Source organism: Pelophylax lessonae, assembly GCF_965119305.1.
Source record: "Pelophylax lessonae genome assembly, chromosome: 9".
Lineage (NCBI taxonomy): Eukaryota > Metazoa > Chordata > Amphibia > Anura > Ranidae > Pelophylax > Pelophylax lessonae.
Window position 1 is genome coordinate 25,547,777 of NC_138776.1, and position 18,805 is coordinate 25,566,581.

Consider the following 18,805-nt stretch of genomic DNA (forward strand, 5'->3'; position numbering starts at 1 on the left):
TGGGGTCCCCCAAGGCTCTGTTCTTGGACCCCTCCTATTTTCAATCTACACCTCCTCTCTGGGTCAGTTGATAGCCTCCCACGGCTTCCAATACCATCTCTATGCTGACAATACCCAAATCTATCTATCCACCCCTCAGCTCTCTCCCTCAGTCTCCTCACGTATCACTAATTTACTATCAGATATATTGGTCTGGATGTCTCACCACTTTCTCAACTCAATACATCCAAAACCGAGCTTATAATTTTTCTCCACCGCGTGCCCCTTCCCCTGATTTCTCGTCAATATCGGCATCACTATCAGCTCATCCCCGCATGCCAAGGTCTTAGGTGTTGTCCTTGTCCTGGACTCTGAACTCTCCTTCAAACCCCACATCCAATCACTGTCCAAATCTTGCCGCCTCAGCCTCCGCAACATCTCCAAAATACACCCCTTTCTAACCAAAGACACAACAAAACTCCTAGTTCACTCTCTGGTCATCTCGCGCCTCGACTACTGCAATTCCCTTTTCGTTGGCATACCTCTACACAGGCTATCCCCCCTTCAATCCATCATGAATGCTGCCGCCAGACTCATCCACCTCACCAATCGCTCAGTGTCCGCTGCTCCTCTCTGTCAAGCCCTCCACTGGCTTCCCCTAACCCAACTAATTAAATTCAAAATACTTACAACATCTTACAAAGCAATCCACAGCTTAGCCCCTAGCTACATCACCAGCCTTGTCTCAAAATTCCAACCTAATCGCTCTCTTCGTTCCTCTCAAAACCTCCTGCTCTCTAGCCCCCTCGTCACCTCCTCCCATGCTCGCCTCCAGGACTTTTCCAGAGCCTCTCCAATCCTATGGAACTCCTTACCCTTATCTGTCCGATTATCTAGCTTTTAGGCGATCTCTGGAAACCCTCCTTTTCAGAGAAGCCTATCCTACCAACCCCTAATAAATGTACCTCCATTTTCTCCGTCAACCCATCCCCCACGGTTATTGCCTTTTGTTTCACTTGACCCTCCCTTCTAGATTGTAAGCTCTAACGAGCAGGGCCCTCTAGTTCCTCCTGTTTTGAACTGTATTGTAACTGTATTGTCTTCCCTCACATTGTAAAACGCTGCGCAAACTGTTGGCGCTATATAAATCCTGTATAACAAAAATAATAATAATCCTGGTCCACACAGCGGGCCTGAAGTCGGGAGATAACAGGGATAGTCTCATCCAATCGCTGTTCTAATGTCTCCATGCGGGACCCCAAATGAGAGGTGTCAGTTTTGAGTTGGGCAATGTCCTCCTTGAAAGCCAATTCCACCCTTGTGATTAATCTGTCTAAATCTGCCTTAGTAGTCAAGGCCCCAATTGTGCCTCCTTAAGTCCCCATCTCCTAAAATGGAGACTCTGGGGAAGGGGAGGTTGCTGGGGGGACTGGTGTACTCATGGACCGCTGTGGGGAGAGTCCAGGATCTGTGGTCCAGGAAGGGCTCGCCTCGTGGTGAAGTCCGGGCCTCCCTGCCGCGGGTCTCCAAGAAGACGGAAGGGAGGCGTCCCTGTTTGGATCTGTCAGGCTGCGGTGGCTGGGAGGCTGTCCGGCGATGGTGGGACATCGCGGGTAAGAGCTGAAGGCCGGGGGATCCCGGGAAGCTGAGTGTGAAGCGGCAGCGGGTGCGGAGCTCTGGCGCCGTGTGTTCTCACTCCTTCATAGCCAGGCCTAGCCCCTACAACAGCTATTTGTACATCCTATATACTCACAGTGAGACTGCCCTCTCCATAGAGGTGACGTTTTCACCAGCATCATCTCTAGCTCTAACATTCCCGTAGAGATCTCCAACACTGCTGACTCCCTAAGAGCATGCTTGACTCATGTTGTGCACCTGTAATAGACAAAACAGAACAAATCCTGCCAAGCTAACTAACACATTATCACCGATTCCATCTCAGGCACCAGGGCACTGACTCTTTCCTATTCTAGTCAGACCCACAAATTAGCTGAAGAAATGTGGAGTCCACTCGACTGGTGTTCACAGTGTCCTTTCCTTCTGTAACACTGAGGCAACGCATCTTCGACTGGCGGCAAACTATTCTTGCTGGAACCTGAGCAAAGCTTGCCTTACTTTTGAGTCTCTATAAGAACTCTTCAAGGGATCCTTCACTCTGGCATCCCCCTCTCTGAAGAGTCTGGAGTGTGCACAGACTTGTATAACAGCATGGAACATTTGTATGCACATTGTCCAGATGTTGTTCCTGGACCACATTCCCAGCCTTGGGGTCCCCTGTGTTTTGACATTTATTGTGACATGTGCAGGTTGTGGCTATATGCTTACAAGACAGTCTTCACTTGATATGTAACATGAAATATGAAACATAAAATTAGAGGCCATAGAGATATGAGGACTGAGACACAGGCCCATCAGGAGTAGTTTTTTTGTTGACACTGGATGGTCCCGCCCCCTCCTTCCTGGGGGGAGGGAGGGGCAGGGGAGGGGAAGAGGCAGAGGAACACTGAGCTACTCTCTATATAAACTTCAATCTGCTATGACATGACCAGCTCTGAGGAAGGGAGCTTGACTCCCGAAACGCGTTAGCGGTCGCAATTTCCAGGACATGGTCCAACACATGGGTGACGGGAATTTGCAATACGATTTTTATTCTTCATGTTTGTGAGTATGCATTCAGCATTTTTATTAAATCAATTTTAACAGTACCACGGGTAATGCACTAGGTGTTTGCGCCTCCTTTTCTTTTCTTTTTTACAATTCGAGTTAGTTGAGATGGAGATTGATATCGGAGCATGATCAGATATTGAAATAACTCCAATCTCAGCCTCCAACAAATCTGGTAGGTCTCTTTGAGTGATAAATATACGATCATTCCTTGCATACCTATCGTGTGGAGCCGAGTAATATGTGAAGTCCCTCTCAGTGGGGTGTAAAGTTCTCCACGTATCGACTCATGGATCTCAGCATATCCTTAATTCTTTTCAACAATTTGAATGCTATGCAAGTTTTGCCAGAGGAGGTATCCTGTATAGGGTCCAGTGGGATATTGAAGTCCCCCCCCCCAGGATAACACATCCCATAGCAAAGCTTTTAAGTTCAGATATGAGATTGTTGCAGAAAGACACGTGGGCTCTGTTAGTAAAGTAGACATTTGCTAATTTGCAAGGACGCCCATGAAGTGTACCCGCGAGGAAGATAAATCTGCCTTCTGGTTCTAGGTATTGGTTTTCCAACACAAATGGAGCGTTCTTGCTCATCAATATTGCTACACCCTTGGTCTTGGCTAAAGGATTTGATGCTTCGTACATTACCGTGAAATATTTATCTGTCATTTTAGGGACAGCATTTTTTTTTAAAATGAGTTTCCTGAAGGAAAACTATTTGTGCTTTGCTCTTTTTGAGTTCGGTCAGAACTTTTTTCCTCTTTTCGGGGATATTAAGACCATTAATGTTGAGAGATATGATCATGGGATGTTCACCCAGGTGTGAAAAAGCCATGACCATATCTCAAGTGATGGGATGGGGAAGGGGAATAAGGGGAGGAAGGAACACAGAGAGGTAAGGAAAAAGAAATACAGAGAGGAAGGAAGTAAAGACAAATACCGTAGTAAGTGGGCGGTTGGGGAAAAAATGCCCAGACGCTCACTAATCAGTAGGCAAGATTGTACGCAGGTTATTTAGATATTACAGAGTTTCTGTGAAAAAACAAAAATCCGACAAAAATGCCTTTTGGGGACAGTGGGAGAAGCGCAAAAAGGAGGCGTCCCACTTAACAAGTTAGATATCAAACAATAGGACAGTTAGTCCAAACCCACACTTACGGCTCAATGAGCAAGTGCATAGTTAAAAAAAAAAAAAAAAAGAAAAAGAACTCTGCGGCCAAAAGTAACATAGAACGGGCCAAAAAGAGAAACTGAATGTCAGCAACTGGCACATGAAGAATGAGACCATAATGTTATGACCTGTATACGCTACAAATAACAATAAGGTTGTAGTTCCATTTGTGACAACTATGACAGGGCCATTTTGGGAGATCTCAAGTAGAAGGTACCTATTCCGAACTGCGTCCTTGTGTGGGTGCAGATTATAGTATAGGTAATTCAGTGTTTAAGTGTCGTGAGATGGGTAGATACAGAGGTACCTCTAGAGTCCAGATTATTGATGGTTGGTCAGTTTGGAGGTTCCAGGATCGTCCGAATCATCAGTCCAAATCCTTTTATTTTCGGCTGGATGCAAGACGCTAAGTTTGTCTGAAGAATCTGAACAATATGTTGTGAAAGTGCGCCATCTACTGGAGAAAGGTAACATCTCATCTGAAAATAAAAATGTCATTAACAGAGGCAAGTAATTCCTGTATAACAGCAAGGCAAACGTGCAAATATGCGATCCTTCTCTAGGATAAAACTTCCATGATGAGATCATGTATCCTTTTAACACGGCAGAAGCTTAAATCAGAGATTGTCATTGGGATATCAGAGGAAGGAAAAGCCCTGAGTTAAGTATGGTCAATCAAGTGCTCGGGAGTAAATGAAGAAAGCATCTTTCATCCAGTGAGTCTGTATGTCCCGTCTGGGATAATGTGATCCAATGTCTCTCAGTTGTGATCTCTAGATCTGGGTGTTTTTGGCGGGGAGGAGAAGGGGAGATGATACCCTTTATTCTTGTTTTTTTTGTTTTTGGCAAAAGGCGATCTGTGATCACTGGGTGTTCCAGGGCCGTTGGAATGCATAGCAGGGGATGGCGGTAAGAGGAATTTGGCATACCAATCCGGTAAGGCGATCAGGTCGATTTGTAAGTTAGTGCAAAAGGCAGGCAAGTCCTCTGGCGTGCGTAGCAGGTACTGCTTACCTCGATATGTGGCTTGGACAGCAAATGGATATTTCCACCTGTAAGGGATGTTTTTCTCCCTAAGAGCATCCAGGATGGGTCTGACAGCTCTTCTGTTTTTTAAAGTGATTGGAGACAGATCTTGGAAGAGTTGTATCTGTACCTCATTGAATAAAATTTGTTAGTTCTGTCTTGCCTTGTGGAGAATTTCCTCCTTAAGCGTGTGGCTCAGTAAACAGCATATCACATCCCTGGGAGGAGAGGGATCAGGGGCCTTCGGTCTCAAAGCTCTGTGCGCTCTTTCCAGTTCTATTGGGGATTCTGCTGGTCTTTCCAGTAGGTTGTTGAAAATTGAGGTCAGAGCATGCCTGATGTCACCCCCCTCCACAGATTCAGGCAGACCCCTGATCCTAATATTGTTCCTTCTCCCACGATTGTCCAAATCCTCCAAATGTCTGTTTATAGAAATGAGGTGGTTGGAATGTGTATTAGTTACTTCCTCTAGTCTCTTTATCGCCTTATCCCCGCATTTGCCCGACCTTTCCACCCCTGCCATTTGTTCATACAGTCTGGCTATATCAGTTTTCAGATCGGTGATGGCTGCAGCAAATGACCCCTTTATGTCCGCCGCTATAGCGGTCATGTCATTGTATGTAAGCTGTCTATCGATTAGTGGGGAGTCACTTACTGTGTCCTCCGATGCTGCAATGGAGTCTGCATCGTACTCCTCGTCCTCCTCCCGCGCCTGTCTCCGCGCCATCTTGAGGCCTGTGGTGTTCTTCCGGGCCGGAGCTTGTGACTTAAAAATATCGGCTATGATCTTGCCGTTTACCGCCTTAGCGGTCTTTATTTGTTTGCTCTGGGAGATAGGCTTGGATAATCTGCCCATATTTGAGTGGATCAGGTTTGTTAAACGGCCGCAGAGTGTGTTAAGAGCCGTGTGGGTCCGGAGCTCTCTCTTCAGGCAGCCATCCTCGCTGCGCGCCAAGCCACGCCCCCCTTTCAAAATGTTAATGCCCAACACTAAGAGCACTAAGGGGTTAACTGGGCCGCAGGTCACGACTACCCCAATCTATTCGACCACCTGGTCCTTGATTTGAATCCTCACCCAGGTGATGCCTTTTACCAGTTTAGCAAGGTTTCCAGGCCTGTGGCCTGATGTGGTTCTGCCATCAGTACCGGAATCCTCTCCAGTCCCTGTGAGCTGTAACCCTGGGTGTGACAACTGAAGCAGCGACAACTCTGGCATCTTTGTTTGTAGTTTTATTGAAATGAAGGGGATGGGAGAAGGGAATAAGTGGGATATTCCTTGAGGCTCAAACTAGTTACAATTGGGACTTTTCTACAAAAAATGCCCATTGGTGCTTCCTTGACGCCAGCCAGCATCAGCCAACGCTCACTGACTCTGAGAACCTCTGTGTAGCAAAAGAAGTGTTGAATCCCCGACATATAGTCCAGTAGATCCAAGACTAAGAACTGTAAAACTCCTGGCACTGTTGTACTGTGAAAGTCACTGAATAATCTCCCTCCGCCTGGCACAGCTTGAGGTAGTATATTGTAGAACTCTGTATAACTGTCACTGTAACTGGCACACCCTGTACACTTCAGGGCCCAGACTGCTGGTGCCCCTTTGACCTTGAACTCTTCAGGGTCCACTAACTATGTACCCTCTTTAAATTGAAAAAAGGAGTGAGAATGAAACCAAGTTCCCGTCCAACCCACTCAGCGCTTAGGTATTATGCAATGCTCATAAAGAATAGACACTAAACACCAAACAACTCAGCAAGGTGTTAGATCACAAAAAGCCAATATCAGCAGGAAGCAGCTGCTATATCTTATCAATATCCAAAAATCAGGTGTGTACAAGAGCAATAGCCCACATAAGCACTAGCAGTGCTAAATACAACCTATCTAAACAAGGTCAGCGGATATATGGCTATATACATTTAGCAAGTGGATCCTTTCGGAACAATATTGTTAGTAAAGTCCAAAAACAGTTTTTAGGGTAGGAGTCCTGCAGAAAGCAAGGTGTATAGGAGACTCAGTGTTCTGATGTAAATAGTAAGAACCAGTGCTGCATAACTCAGAATCTTCCTTACTGGTCCTACAGCAACCACCAATATCCTTCACCACACCGCTGTGCTCCCCCCTATAGCGTGCACACGTACCCTTAACACTTGGGTAAAGCGCTTTATCCAACCAGAGATCCTCCACTTTAAAATGGCGATCCTCCTTGGCATTAGACTCCAACTGGTAGAGTAATGGTCAGCACCTCCTCCTCTCCTCTCCTCTCACATGCAAAGAGAACGACAGGGACCCATAGCGTAATATGCACACACTAAACTTTTATTAATAATTAAAATCACACTCACATGGGATGAAACATGATTAGGCAGAAGTACATGTCCAAGACAATATCCCGGTCCTCCTGCCGTCAACGTTGTCCCCACTGAGCCGCACGATATGGGTGATCCTGCCAGCGATATCCCAAAATGTCCGGACTCCAATGGCGTGACCCGGGGACCCCTAGGATAATCTAAACGTCCGGACTCCAATGGCGTGAGCACGCGGCCTATCTTGGTACATTTAGATTATCCTAGGGGTCCCCGGGTCACACCATTGGAGTCCGGACGTTTTGGGATATCGCTGGCAGGATCACCCATATCGTGCAGCTCAGTGGGGACAACGTTGACGGCGGAAGGACCGGGATATTGTCTTGGACATGTACTTCTGCCTAATCATGTTTCATCCCATGTGAGTGTGATTTTAATTATTAATAAAAGTTTAGTGTGTGCATATTACGCTATGGGTCCCTGTCGTTCTCTTTGCATGTGAGAGGAGAGGAGAGGAGGAGGTGCTGACCATTACTCTACCAGTTGGAGTCTAATGCCATGGAGGATCGCCATTTTAAAGTGGAGGATCTCTGGTTGGATAAAGCGCTTTACCCAAGTGTTAAGGGTACGTGTGCACGCTATAGGGGGGAGCACAGCGGTGTGGTGAAGGATCTTGGTGGTTGCTGTAGGTCCAGTAAGGAAGATTCTGAGTTATGCAGCACTGGTTCTTACTATTTACATCAGAACACTGAGTCTCCTATACACCTTGCTTTCTGCAGGACTCCTACCCTAAAAACTGTTTTTGGACTTTACTAACAATATTGTTCCGAAAGGATCCACTTGCTAAATGTATATAGCCATATATCCGCTGACCTTGTTTAGATAGGTTGTATTTAGCGCTGCTAGTGCTTATGTGGGCTATTGCTCTTGTACGCACCTGATTTTTGGATGTACCCTCTTTGCAACTTCAGGGTTCTCAACCTAGGTACCCCCTTTAACAGCTAGCTGACACTGGATCCCAGAACCTCTCCCGGAATGGTCCCCTCTGACTCTAGGAAGACCCCCAGGGGCAATCCGCAGTACTCTCTCTCTCTCTCCGCAGGTTCTCGGCACATCGGATCCCCTCAGCTCAACTCAGCACTTTCTGGACTCTCAAGCGACACGCTGAGACATCCGCCTTCCTCAGACAGGAGGAGAGATAGCTTTCTTAAAGCAATCTACTGAGCTGAGCAGAACCACCTCTGGAGGGAGTCTATTCCACATTTTCACAGCTCTTACTGTGAAGAAACCTTTCTGTATTTGGAGATTAAATCCCCTTTCCTCCAGATGTAAAGAGCGCCCCGTTGTCCTCTGTGATAACCTTAAAGATAATAACTCAACACAAAATTCACTATACTGACTCCTTATGTATTTACAGTATACATGGAGATCATATCCCCCCCTTATGTATTTATACATGGAGATCATATCTCCCCTCATGTATTTATACATGGTGATCACATCCCCCCTTATGTATTTATACATAGAGATCATATCCCCCCCTTATGTATTTATACATGGTGATGACATCCCCCTTATGTATTTATACATGGTGATCATATCCCCCCCCCCTTATGTATTTATACATGGAGATCATATCCCCCCTTATGGATTTATACATGTGATCATATCCCCCCCCTTATGTATTTATACATGGTGATGACATCCCCCCTTATGTATTTATACATGGTGATCATATCCCCCCTTATGTATTTATACATGGAGATCATATCCCCCCCTTATGGATTTATACATGTGATCATATCCCCCCTTTTGTATTTATACATGGTGATGACATCCCCCTTATGTATTTATACATGGAGATATCCCCCCCCGTTATGTATTTATACATGTGATCATATCCCCCCCTTATCTATTTATACATGGTGATGAAATCCCCCCTTATGTATTTATACATGGTCATCATATCCCCCCTTATGTATTTATACATTGTGATCATATCCCCCCTTATGTATTTATACATGGTGGTCATACCCCCCCATGTATTTATACATGGTGGTAATATCCCCCCCTTATGTATTTATACATGGTGGTCATACCCCCCTTATGTATTTATACATGGTGATCATATCCCCCTCATGTATTTATACATGGAGATCATATCCCCCCTTATGTATTTATACATGGAGATCATATCCCCCCTTATGTATTTAGACATGGTGGTCATATCCCCCCCCCTCATGTATTTATACATGGTGGTCATATCCCCCCCTCATGTATTCATACATGGTGGGCATATCCCCCCCTCATGTATTTATACATGTTGGTCATACCCCCCCCATGTATTTATACATGGTGGTCATATCCCCCCCTCATGTATTCATACATGGTGGTCATATCCCCCCCTCATGTATTCATACATGGTGGTCATATCCCCCCTTATGTATTTATACATGGTGGTCATATCCCCCTCTTATGTATTTATACATGGTGGTCATATCCCCCCTTATGTATTTATACATGGAGATCATATCCCCCCTTATGTATTTATACATGGTGGTCATATCCCCCCTTATGTATTTATACATGGTGGTCATATCCCTCCCTCATGTATTTATACATGGTGGCCATATCCCCCTGTCATGTATTTATACATGGTGATCATATCCCCCCCTCTCATTTATTTATACATGGAGATCATATCCCCCCTTATGTATTTATACATGGAGATCATATCCCCCCTTATGTATTTAGACATGGTGGTCATATCCCCCCCCCTCATGTATTTATACATGGTGGTCATATCCCCCCCTCATGTATTCATACATGGTGGGCATATCCCCCCTCATGTATTTATACATGTTGGTCATACCCCCCCCCCCATGTATTTATACATGGTGGTCATATCCCCCCCTCATGTATTCATACATGGTGGTCATATCCCCCCTTATGTATTTATACATGGTGGTCATATCCCTCTCTTATGTATTTATACATGGTGGTCATATCCCCACTTATGTATTTATACATGGTGGTCATATCCCCCCCTTATGTATTTATACATGGTAATCATATCCCCCCTCATGTATTTATACATGGTGATCATATCCCCCATCTCATTTATTTATACATGGTGGTCATATCCCCCCTTATGTATTTATACATGGTGGTCATATCCCCCCTTATGTATTTATACATGGTGGTCATATCCCCCTCTCATTTATTTATACATGGTGGTCATATCCCCCCTCATGTATTTATACATGGTGGTCATATCCCCCCTCATGTATTTATACATGGTGGTCATATCCCCCTCTCATGTATTTATACATGGTGGTCATATCCCCCCTTTTGTTTTTATACATGGTGATCATATCCCCTCTTATGTATTTATACATGGTGATCATATCCCCCCCCCTTATGTATTTATACATGGCGATCATATCCCCCCTTATCTATTTATACATGGTGATGTAATCCCCCCTTATGTATTTTACATGGTGATCATATCCCCCCTTATGTATTTATACATGGTGATCATATCCCCCCTTATGTATTTATACATGGTGGTCATACCCCCCCCCCCCCATGTATTTATACATGGTGGTCATATCCCCCTCATGTATTTATACATGGAGATCATATCCCCCCCTGATGTATTTATACATGTTAATCATATCTCCCCCTTATGTATTTATACGTGGAGATCATATCACCCCTAATGTATTTATACATGGAGATCATATCCCCCCTTATGTATTTATACATGGTGGTCATATCCCCCCCTCGTGTATTCATACATGGTGGTCATATCCCCCTCTCATGTATTTATACATGGTGGTCATATCCCCCCTCATGTATTTATACATGGTGGTCATATCCCCCCCCCTCATGTATTTATACATGGTGGTCATACCCCCCTCTCATGTATTTATACATGGTGATCATATCCCCTTAATCTCCTCTTCTCAAGAGAGAATAAATTCAGTTCCTCTAATCTTTCATCATGGCTGAGCTCCTCCATGCCTCTTACCTGTTTGGTTGCCCTTCTCTGCACTTTCTCCAGTTCCCCCGATATCCTTTTTGAGAACTGGTGCCCAAAACTGAATAGCATATTCCAGATGAGGTCTTACTAATGATTTGTACAGGGGGGGGGGGGGAATGATATCTCTCTCTCTGGAGTCCATGCCTCTTTTAATATAAGAAAGGACTTTGCTCTCTTTGGAAACCGCAGATTAACATTGCATGCTGTTATGAAGTTTAGGATCTACCAGAACACCCAGATCCTTCTCCAACATTGACTCCCCCAGTTCTATTCCCCCTAGTATGTATGATGCATGCATATTCTTACCCCCCAAGTGCATAACTTTACATTTATCAACATTAAGCCTCATTTGCCATATAGTTGCCCAATGTAACAGTGCATTGAGGTCAGTTTGTAAATTGGAGACATCCCGTAAGGAAGTTATTCCACTGCATATCTTGGTCTCATCTGCCAAGACTGAAATTAAATATTAATCCCAGACCCTATATCATTTATAAAGATATTAAAAAGTAAGGGTCCCAACACTGAACCTTGGGGTACACCACTGATAACCTTAGACCATTTTTAGACTATATATATATAAATATATATATATATATATACAGGATTTGGCTCTTCAGGGTTGTGGGGACCAATGCGTGCTGCCGGTGGCTGGCTTCTACTGTGATTATACACAGCGGGAGCTGATCGGCATGTACTGTGGACTCCATGTCCACCGGCACCCTCCAGTCATTTTGTATGGAGACAGAACGGCGGTCTATCAGTAGGGAAGGCATGGATCCTGTGTTCCTGCAAAGCATGCCATGCCTTCCCCTAGTAAAAGCTCCTCCCAAACTACACAAAATCACTAGGTAGGCACACATTTAACCCTTTGATTGCCCCTGATGTTAACCTCTTCCCAGCCAGTGTCATTAGTACAGTGACCGTGCATATTCTTAGCACTGGTCACTGTATTAGTGTCACTGGTTCCCAAAAAGTGTCAGTTGGTGTCAGAATGTTTGCCGCAATATCCCAGTCCTGCTGTAAGTTGCTGATCGCCGCCATTACTAGTAAAAATAAATAGACAAATAAAAATTCCGTAAATCTATCCCATAGTTTGTAGATGCAATAACTTTTGCTCAAACCAATCAATATAAACTTTTTGGGATTTTTTTTTTTTTTTTTACCAAAAATATGTAGCAGAATACATATTAGCCTAAACTGATGAAGACATTTTTTTTTTTTTTTTACATTGTTTTTATTGGATGTGTTTTATAGCAGAAAGTAAAAAATATATATAATTTTTTCAAAATTTTTGGACTTTTTTTGTTTATAACGCAAAACTACAACTATAACTGTAGCTGGTCGTTTGAGATCTTACAAGGCTTTTAATCTGTTTCCTTTTGGTAAGGGTACACCCACAGCATGCTTCACCGTGGTTTTTTGGAGTGACCTTTTGGTGGTGGATTGATCATCCCTACATCTACACCTTGGAATTCTCTTTCTGTGGACTGTCCTACATCATTATACATGTTCAATCTGTGCTATGTGTCTGGACTGTAACCTAATCTCCTTTTCTGTGTTATTGCTAATTCACAGTATATCAATTGTTTTCCATTTTGCAAAAAATAACTGCAGAGGTGATCAAATACCATCAAAAGAAAGATCTAATTGTGAGGGAAAATACATATATTTTATTTGGGTACAGCGTCACATGACTGCGCAATTGTCAGTTAGAGTAACGCAGTGCTGTATTACCAAAAATGGCCTGGTCATAAAGGAGGGTAAAATGATAATTGGATTTTTTAGCTTACGCTTACGCTTTGGTGATATACTTTACAGAGGTTTCCCCCATTGAATTCAATGGGGGGGGAGAGTTATTTACCAAAACTGTATGGTGAAAAATCTGGTGCAGCTGTGCACAGAAACCAACCAGTTGACAGGTTTTAATTTCTAAAGATTAATTGAACAAGCTGAAGTTGGAAGCTGATTGGCAACTATGGACAGCTGCACCAGACTGAGTGCTCTAATTTTAATAAATCTTCCCAATGAGTGAAACTTGCGTGAAAGTTGTGTGAGTTTCGTATGAAAAAAATAATTTTGTTTCTCTTCCCACCTTGCTGTGTTTGCAGCGTCATGTCTCTTCCTCTATGGGGGAGGGGTTTACTGTCTAGTTGTATTTGGAAACTTCAAGTCTTCACACGCAGCACAGGATGGGGATAGAAGAACAGCAAAAAAATCGTAACACCAAGAATGCAGAGGAAGGTAAGTCGCCCTTTTCCCCACATTCATTGCAGCTGTCACAGCTCTTCTAAGACACATTGGGTGAGATTTACTAAAACTGGAGAATGCAAATTCTGGTGCAGCTGTGCACAGTAGCCAATCAGCCTCCGTGTTTTATTGTCATAGCCTAATTAAAAAATCAGGGTGCACAAACCTCAGCAGGACCTCGTGCACTTGACTTCCCCTCGGGAACTTTGTCGCTCCTCCTAGGGGGTCAGAGGGACTTTTTTTTGTTCCTATGCAGGGTTGGCCCCTGAGCTGCCCCCCCCCCCCCCCCCCCCCCCAGCGAGCTCCCTTTGTCTCCATTTGTACACTATATCTTAGACACTGGCGTTTGTTTTACACACTACCTTTCGGTAGATGTCCAAGGAGTTTTTGTATATTGAATGCGACAAAAGCACCTCATACAGATTGTGAATTGTACATTTTATTGTATCTGTATCACACCTTTAAATAAAAAGAATAAATAAAAAAAATGTACAGAAAAGATTAATTGAACAAGCTGAAGTTAGAAGCTGATTGGTTTCTATGCAGAGCTGCATCAGTCTCTCCAGTTTTAGTAAATCAGCCTCATTGCACCAAGCTGAAGCTGTTTCTACTGAATTATATCTTGAATGAAACCAATCTCTGTAACAGCCTGGGGCTGCAAGATTTAGGCTTCATGTACACATAGCCTATTATGACTGCCTGCCTCAGGAAAACGCAAAACGTGCCATGGTTTTACCGTGATTTTGCCGCGTTTTGCAGCCGGCGTTTAAAAAGTTCCTATTCTGAACACAATTCATCCATGATCAGGAGATGGAGGTTGAACTGCAGCACCTCCTAAACAATCCTAAAAGCCTATCTGTACATGGACACATAGGCTTTTATGGAGAGTTCAGATTAGGAGTTTTGGCAAAAAAACCCCAAAAGCTTTTAAACTCAAGTTTATATGAAGTGTACATGAAGTCTTAAGGCCTTGTTCACACTTGACTAAGGCTGGCCATACATGATCCAATTTTCTTACAATTTTCTGTCCAATTTTCTTGAAATTTACCTTCAAGTATGTAGTACAAAGGCCTACCTAATTAGATACAAGTGAATGTGTTGTTTAGCTTTGACCTCACATTATGTGGTTTGTGGTAGATCTACCAGAAAATTGTACAACAAAAGTTGAACATGTATGGCCAGCTTAAATCTCTAATGCCTAGCAAATGCTCCTATAGCATTAGTATGAGTGTTAGACTGGCGTCAATGAGCTTTAGTTAGAGCGTTAGACTGGCATCAATTAACTTTAGTATGGGTGTTTGACTGGCATCAATATGCTTTAACCACTTGCCCGACTGCTCACTGAGCTTCTACTGCGGCAAAGTTGCTCGATATCGTCTGGCAACGTAGACCTACGTCAGGCGCGATCACGGCTGAGAACCGATCAGTCCCCAGATACGGACCAATGATTTTTGGTCTGGATCTGGTGATCGGTTCTAGCCAATGGCATCATGTCTCCTGCCTGTGTAATGTAAACACAGGCAGGGGAAGTGATGTAACTTTCCCTTCTGGAGCCCTTTCGGTTCCAGGAGAAGAAGGAGAGACAGCTAAACGTGAGTTCCAACAAACACTACACTGACACTACCTCGCATAGGCACATTGAACCCCTTGATCACCCCTGATCACCCCCCAAACCCCTCACAGTGAACACTATATACAGTGGTATACAGATCTTTTACTGATCACTGTATTAGAGTCACTTGTGACCCTAATTTGCGCTTGTGTTAGGCCAAAATAGGGTTAGGGCACCTGCCATCTATCCCTTAATAAAGTTTTAACCCCTTGATCACCCCCAGTTAACCCCTTCACTCCTTATCACTCTGTGCACTAAATACAGTATATAGGTAAATACTGATCACTGTATTTAGTGTCACTTGTGACCCTAATTTGCGCTAAGCCCAAATAGGTTTAGGCCACCCGCCATCTATCCCTATAATAAACTTTTAACCCCTTGATCTCCCCCAGTTAACCCCTTCATTCCCTATCACACAGTGCACTAATATATACAGTATATCAGATAACTACTGATCACTGTATTAGTGTCACTTGTGACCCTAATTTGCACTTGCGCTAAACCCAAATAGGTTTAGGCCACCCGCCATCTATCCCCTATAAAGGTTTAACCCCTTGATCTCCCCCAGTTAACCCCTTCACTGCCCTGTCACAGTGTTCACTATATACAGTGATTACCGATCACTGTATTAGTGTCACGGGTGACGCTACTTAGGCTAGTTAGCGCCAGGGTCCCACCACACCACCGTTATTTAGCGTCAGCTAGAGTCAAGTACACTAACACACATACACACACACACACACACACACCTCCATTACTAGTATAGTGTTTGAACAGATCAATATCTGATCTGATCAGAACTATACTAGCATCCCCATTAGTGTTCCCAATCAGCACTGATTCCTGCTGCACCTGCGTTTAGCCCCTCCGCCCAGCCCACCCTACCAAGGCAAGTGCAGTAATCAATAGATTACTGTCACTTCCAAAATCACACAAAGTCAGGCCTGATCTCTGCTAGCACTAGCAGTTTTTTTTGTAGCAGCCAAATAGTCCTTGACAACCAGGTGCTTTTTTACCTGTTAGTCACACTACTGTACCAGTAAATTTAGTTACTAAAATGACCAAACGTTGGTACGGTAGTGGAGAGGCTTACAGTATACTGACCATGTCAGATGAAAGCGATGGGGAAGCCTCACTGGCAGAATCAGGGTCAGTATACAAACCTGATGACAGCAGCGGCTCCCTGACAGATAGCTCCGATGACGGAGGGGTCCCTTTTAAGGTCAGGCGTACCCGACCCCATCTGGAGTTGCTGAGATGCAAGAACCGGATGTTTCTCATATGCAGCAGAGTGCCAGTACTAGTGCCACTCACACTTCTCGTGATCTGGCAAGCATGAGCAGCCTAGTACACCCTGGACCTATTACAACCAGCACTGCAGTATCACTTGGTGACGTGGCATGTCCCATAAGTGCAGTTGAAGCTGGTGCGGTGGCTAGCACAAGTAGTGGCCCGCAGTCACCGCGTATTCGAAGACAGGCCCGTAGAGTTCATAATGCCCTCCCTGAAGCGCTGGCATATCCTAATTGGCAGCCCACAGATTCCACAGCACCAGTACTTCCCCCATTCACTGCCCAACCTGGAATTCGAGTGGAAACAGCTGGTTTTAATCCCATCAACTTTTTTGAGCTGTTTTTCACTGAAGATCTTTTTTAGATCTATTGTGGATCAATCAAATTTATACGCACAACAATTCATCGCCGCCAACCCAAATTAACCCCTTGCCAGACCATTCGCCTGGAATCCTATAACGATTCCCGTTTTTAAAAATTTTCCTGGGCCTATCCTTCAACACGGGCATTACAAAAAAGAATAAATTGCGGTTATATTGGTCCACTGACCCAATTCATCAAATGCATGTGTTCTCTGCTGCTATGTCCAGGGCTCGATACGAACAAATATTTTGGTTCATGCATTTCAGCGACAATGAACTCTGTCGTCCTCGGGGGGAGACCCTGAATATGATCGGCACCACAAAATTTGGCCCCTCGTAGACCACTTCAATCAGCGGTTTGCAGCCTTTTTTACCCCCTAACAAGATGTCTGCGTTGACGAGTCCCTGATAAAGTTTACTGGCCGCCTTGCTATCAAACAGTATCTCCCCAGCAAGCTTGCCAGATACGGGGTCAAACTGTACAAGCTGTATGACAGGGCCACAGGCTATACAGTTAGTTTCCATGTCTACGAGGGAAAAGATAGCTCTGTGGAGCCCCCCAACTGCCCAGACTACATAGGGAGCAGCGGTAAGGTAGTTTGGGACTTGGTGTCACCCTTATTCGGAAAGGGGTACCACTTGTACGTGGACAATTTTTATTCAAGCGTGCCATTTTTTAGACACCTCTTTCAATTGCAAATTGGCGCTTGTGGCACCGTGCGATCTAATCACCGGGGCTTCTCCCAACGGCTAGTAAATGCCCCACTGAGCCCGGGGGAGAGAGCCTGCTTGAGGTGCGATGAATTGCTTGCAGTGAAGTGGAGGGACCAACGAAACATTTTCGTTCTGTCCTCCATTCACCCAGACACGGCAGTCGAAATTACTACGGTCACCGGTGTTGTTGTTGAGAAGCCCCTCTGTGTCCACGACTATAACCGTAAAATGGGAGGGGTGGACTTCAACGATCAGATGATGGGACCATACTTAATTGCTCGTAAGGCCAGATGCTGGTACAAAAACGCTTTTGTCTTATACAAAGCGTCTGCCGGAACATTAAAGATAATCAGAGCCCTTCTGTATCAAGATGGCCGCCGCGGATAGAAGAGAACATTGAGAGAGAGAGCGAGGATCCCAGAATTCATGTTTGGACCCCGATTATTGATTTCCATACAAGCTTGACTGAGTGTAACATCTGGTAAGAGGCGACCCCTACTGGTGCTTATCTGGTATTGCATCCTGTGTCACTTGGATTGATTTCTACACATTTGCTTTAAACTTGTTTTTGGTAAGAGGCTGATCTAGTTGGTGATGGTCCAAACACATATCTTCAACACTCTATCTTTCACTTGGGCTTATAAGATAATTTTGTCTGGTAAGAGGCAACTCCAACTGGAATATTTTTTGCACCTTATCCTGCATCTGTTTTGTTAGGGTTATTCACCCCAAATTTTTATAAATTTTTAAAAAAAATTTTTTTTTTTTTTTTTTTTTGTTTCACTCTGCTATTTTGGTGGCAGCCTTTTACACGTTTCCCAATCTCCACTTTAAGTCACACTCAAGGTGATACTATATATTTTTTTGTTGGGTTTTACGCTATTGCGTTTGTTTGTATTTTTTACATGATCCAATGACCTCCGAGTTCACTGCTCACACGGGCCTGGATCATCTATCAAAGTGACAAGATTAAGCATATCCGCTTTATTCTTACCTCAATCTGGTAAGCGTACACTCTTAAGGGAGTCGAGTTCAGGATCTTACCCAAGATATTTTCCATCTGTCATCAATATTGGGACTTTGTGGACTTTATACCTCCATAGATCACATTAGCGCAACTTGATTTACATACATCCCTTCTGTATCCAGCTGGTGCTCCTGCCCAAATTCCCCAACCAGATGCAGTGAGCCGGCTGCATGAGAGGCATTTTCCGGAATTCCTCCCGAGTACCCCTACCCAAAGATACCCCCAAAAAAGATGCCGTGTCTGCAGCAAGCGCAGATTTAGGCGTGACACCCGTAATTATTGTCCCGACTGTCCTGACCGACCTGGTCTTTGCCACGGTGACTGTTTCCGTCGCTACCACACACTAGTGGATTATTAGCGTAGG

At 44.3% G+C, this 18,805-nt stretch overlaps 2 protein-coding genes across 2 annotated transcripts in view; one reads left to right on the top strand and one right to left on the bottom strand.

Annotated features, from left to right (window-relative positions):
- LOC309564175 (oxidized low-density lipoprotein receptor 1-like) overlaps positions 1-18,805 on the bottom strand; it is a gene marked incomplete at its 3' end in the record, with an annotated part of 229,649 nt that overhangs the window by 67,344 nt on the left and 143,500 nt on the right. The gene's annotated exons all lie outside the window — the stretch shown is intronic.
- Positions 13,377-18,805, top strand: part of LOC309563274 (C-type lectin domain family 2 member D-related protein-like) — a gene marked incomplete at both ends in the record, with an annotated part of 90,861 nt that continues 85,432 nt past the window's right edge. Inside the window, one exon of the mRNA XM_082267679.1 lies at positions 13,377-13,428. Within this exon, the coding sequence (XP_082123805.1) occupies positions 13,377-13,428 (52 nt within the window). The remainder of the gene's footprint in view (positions 13,429-18,805) is intronic.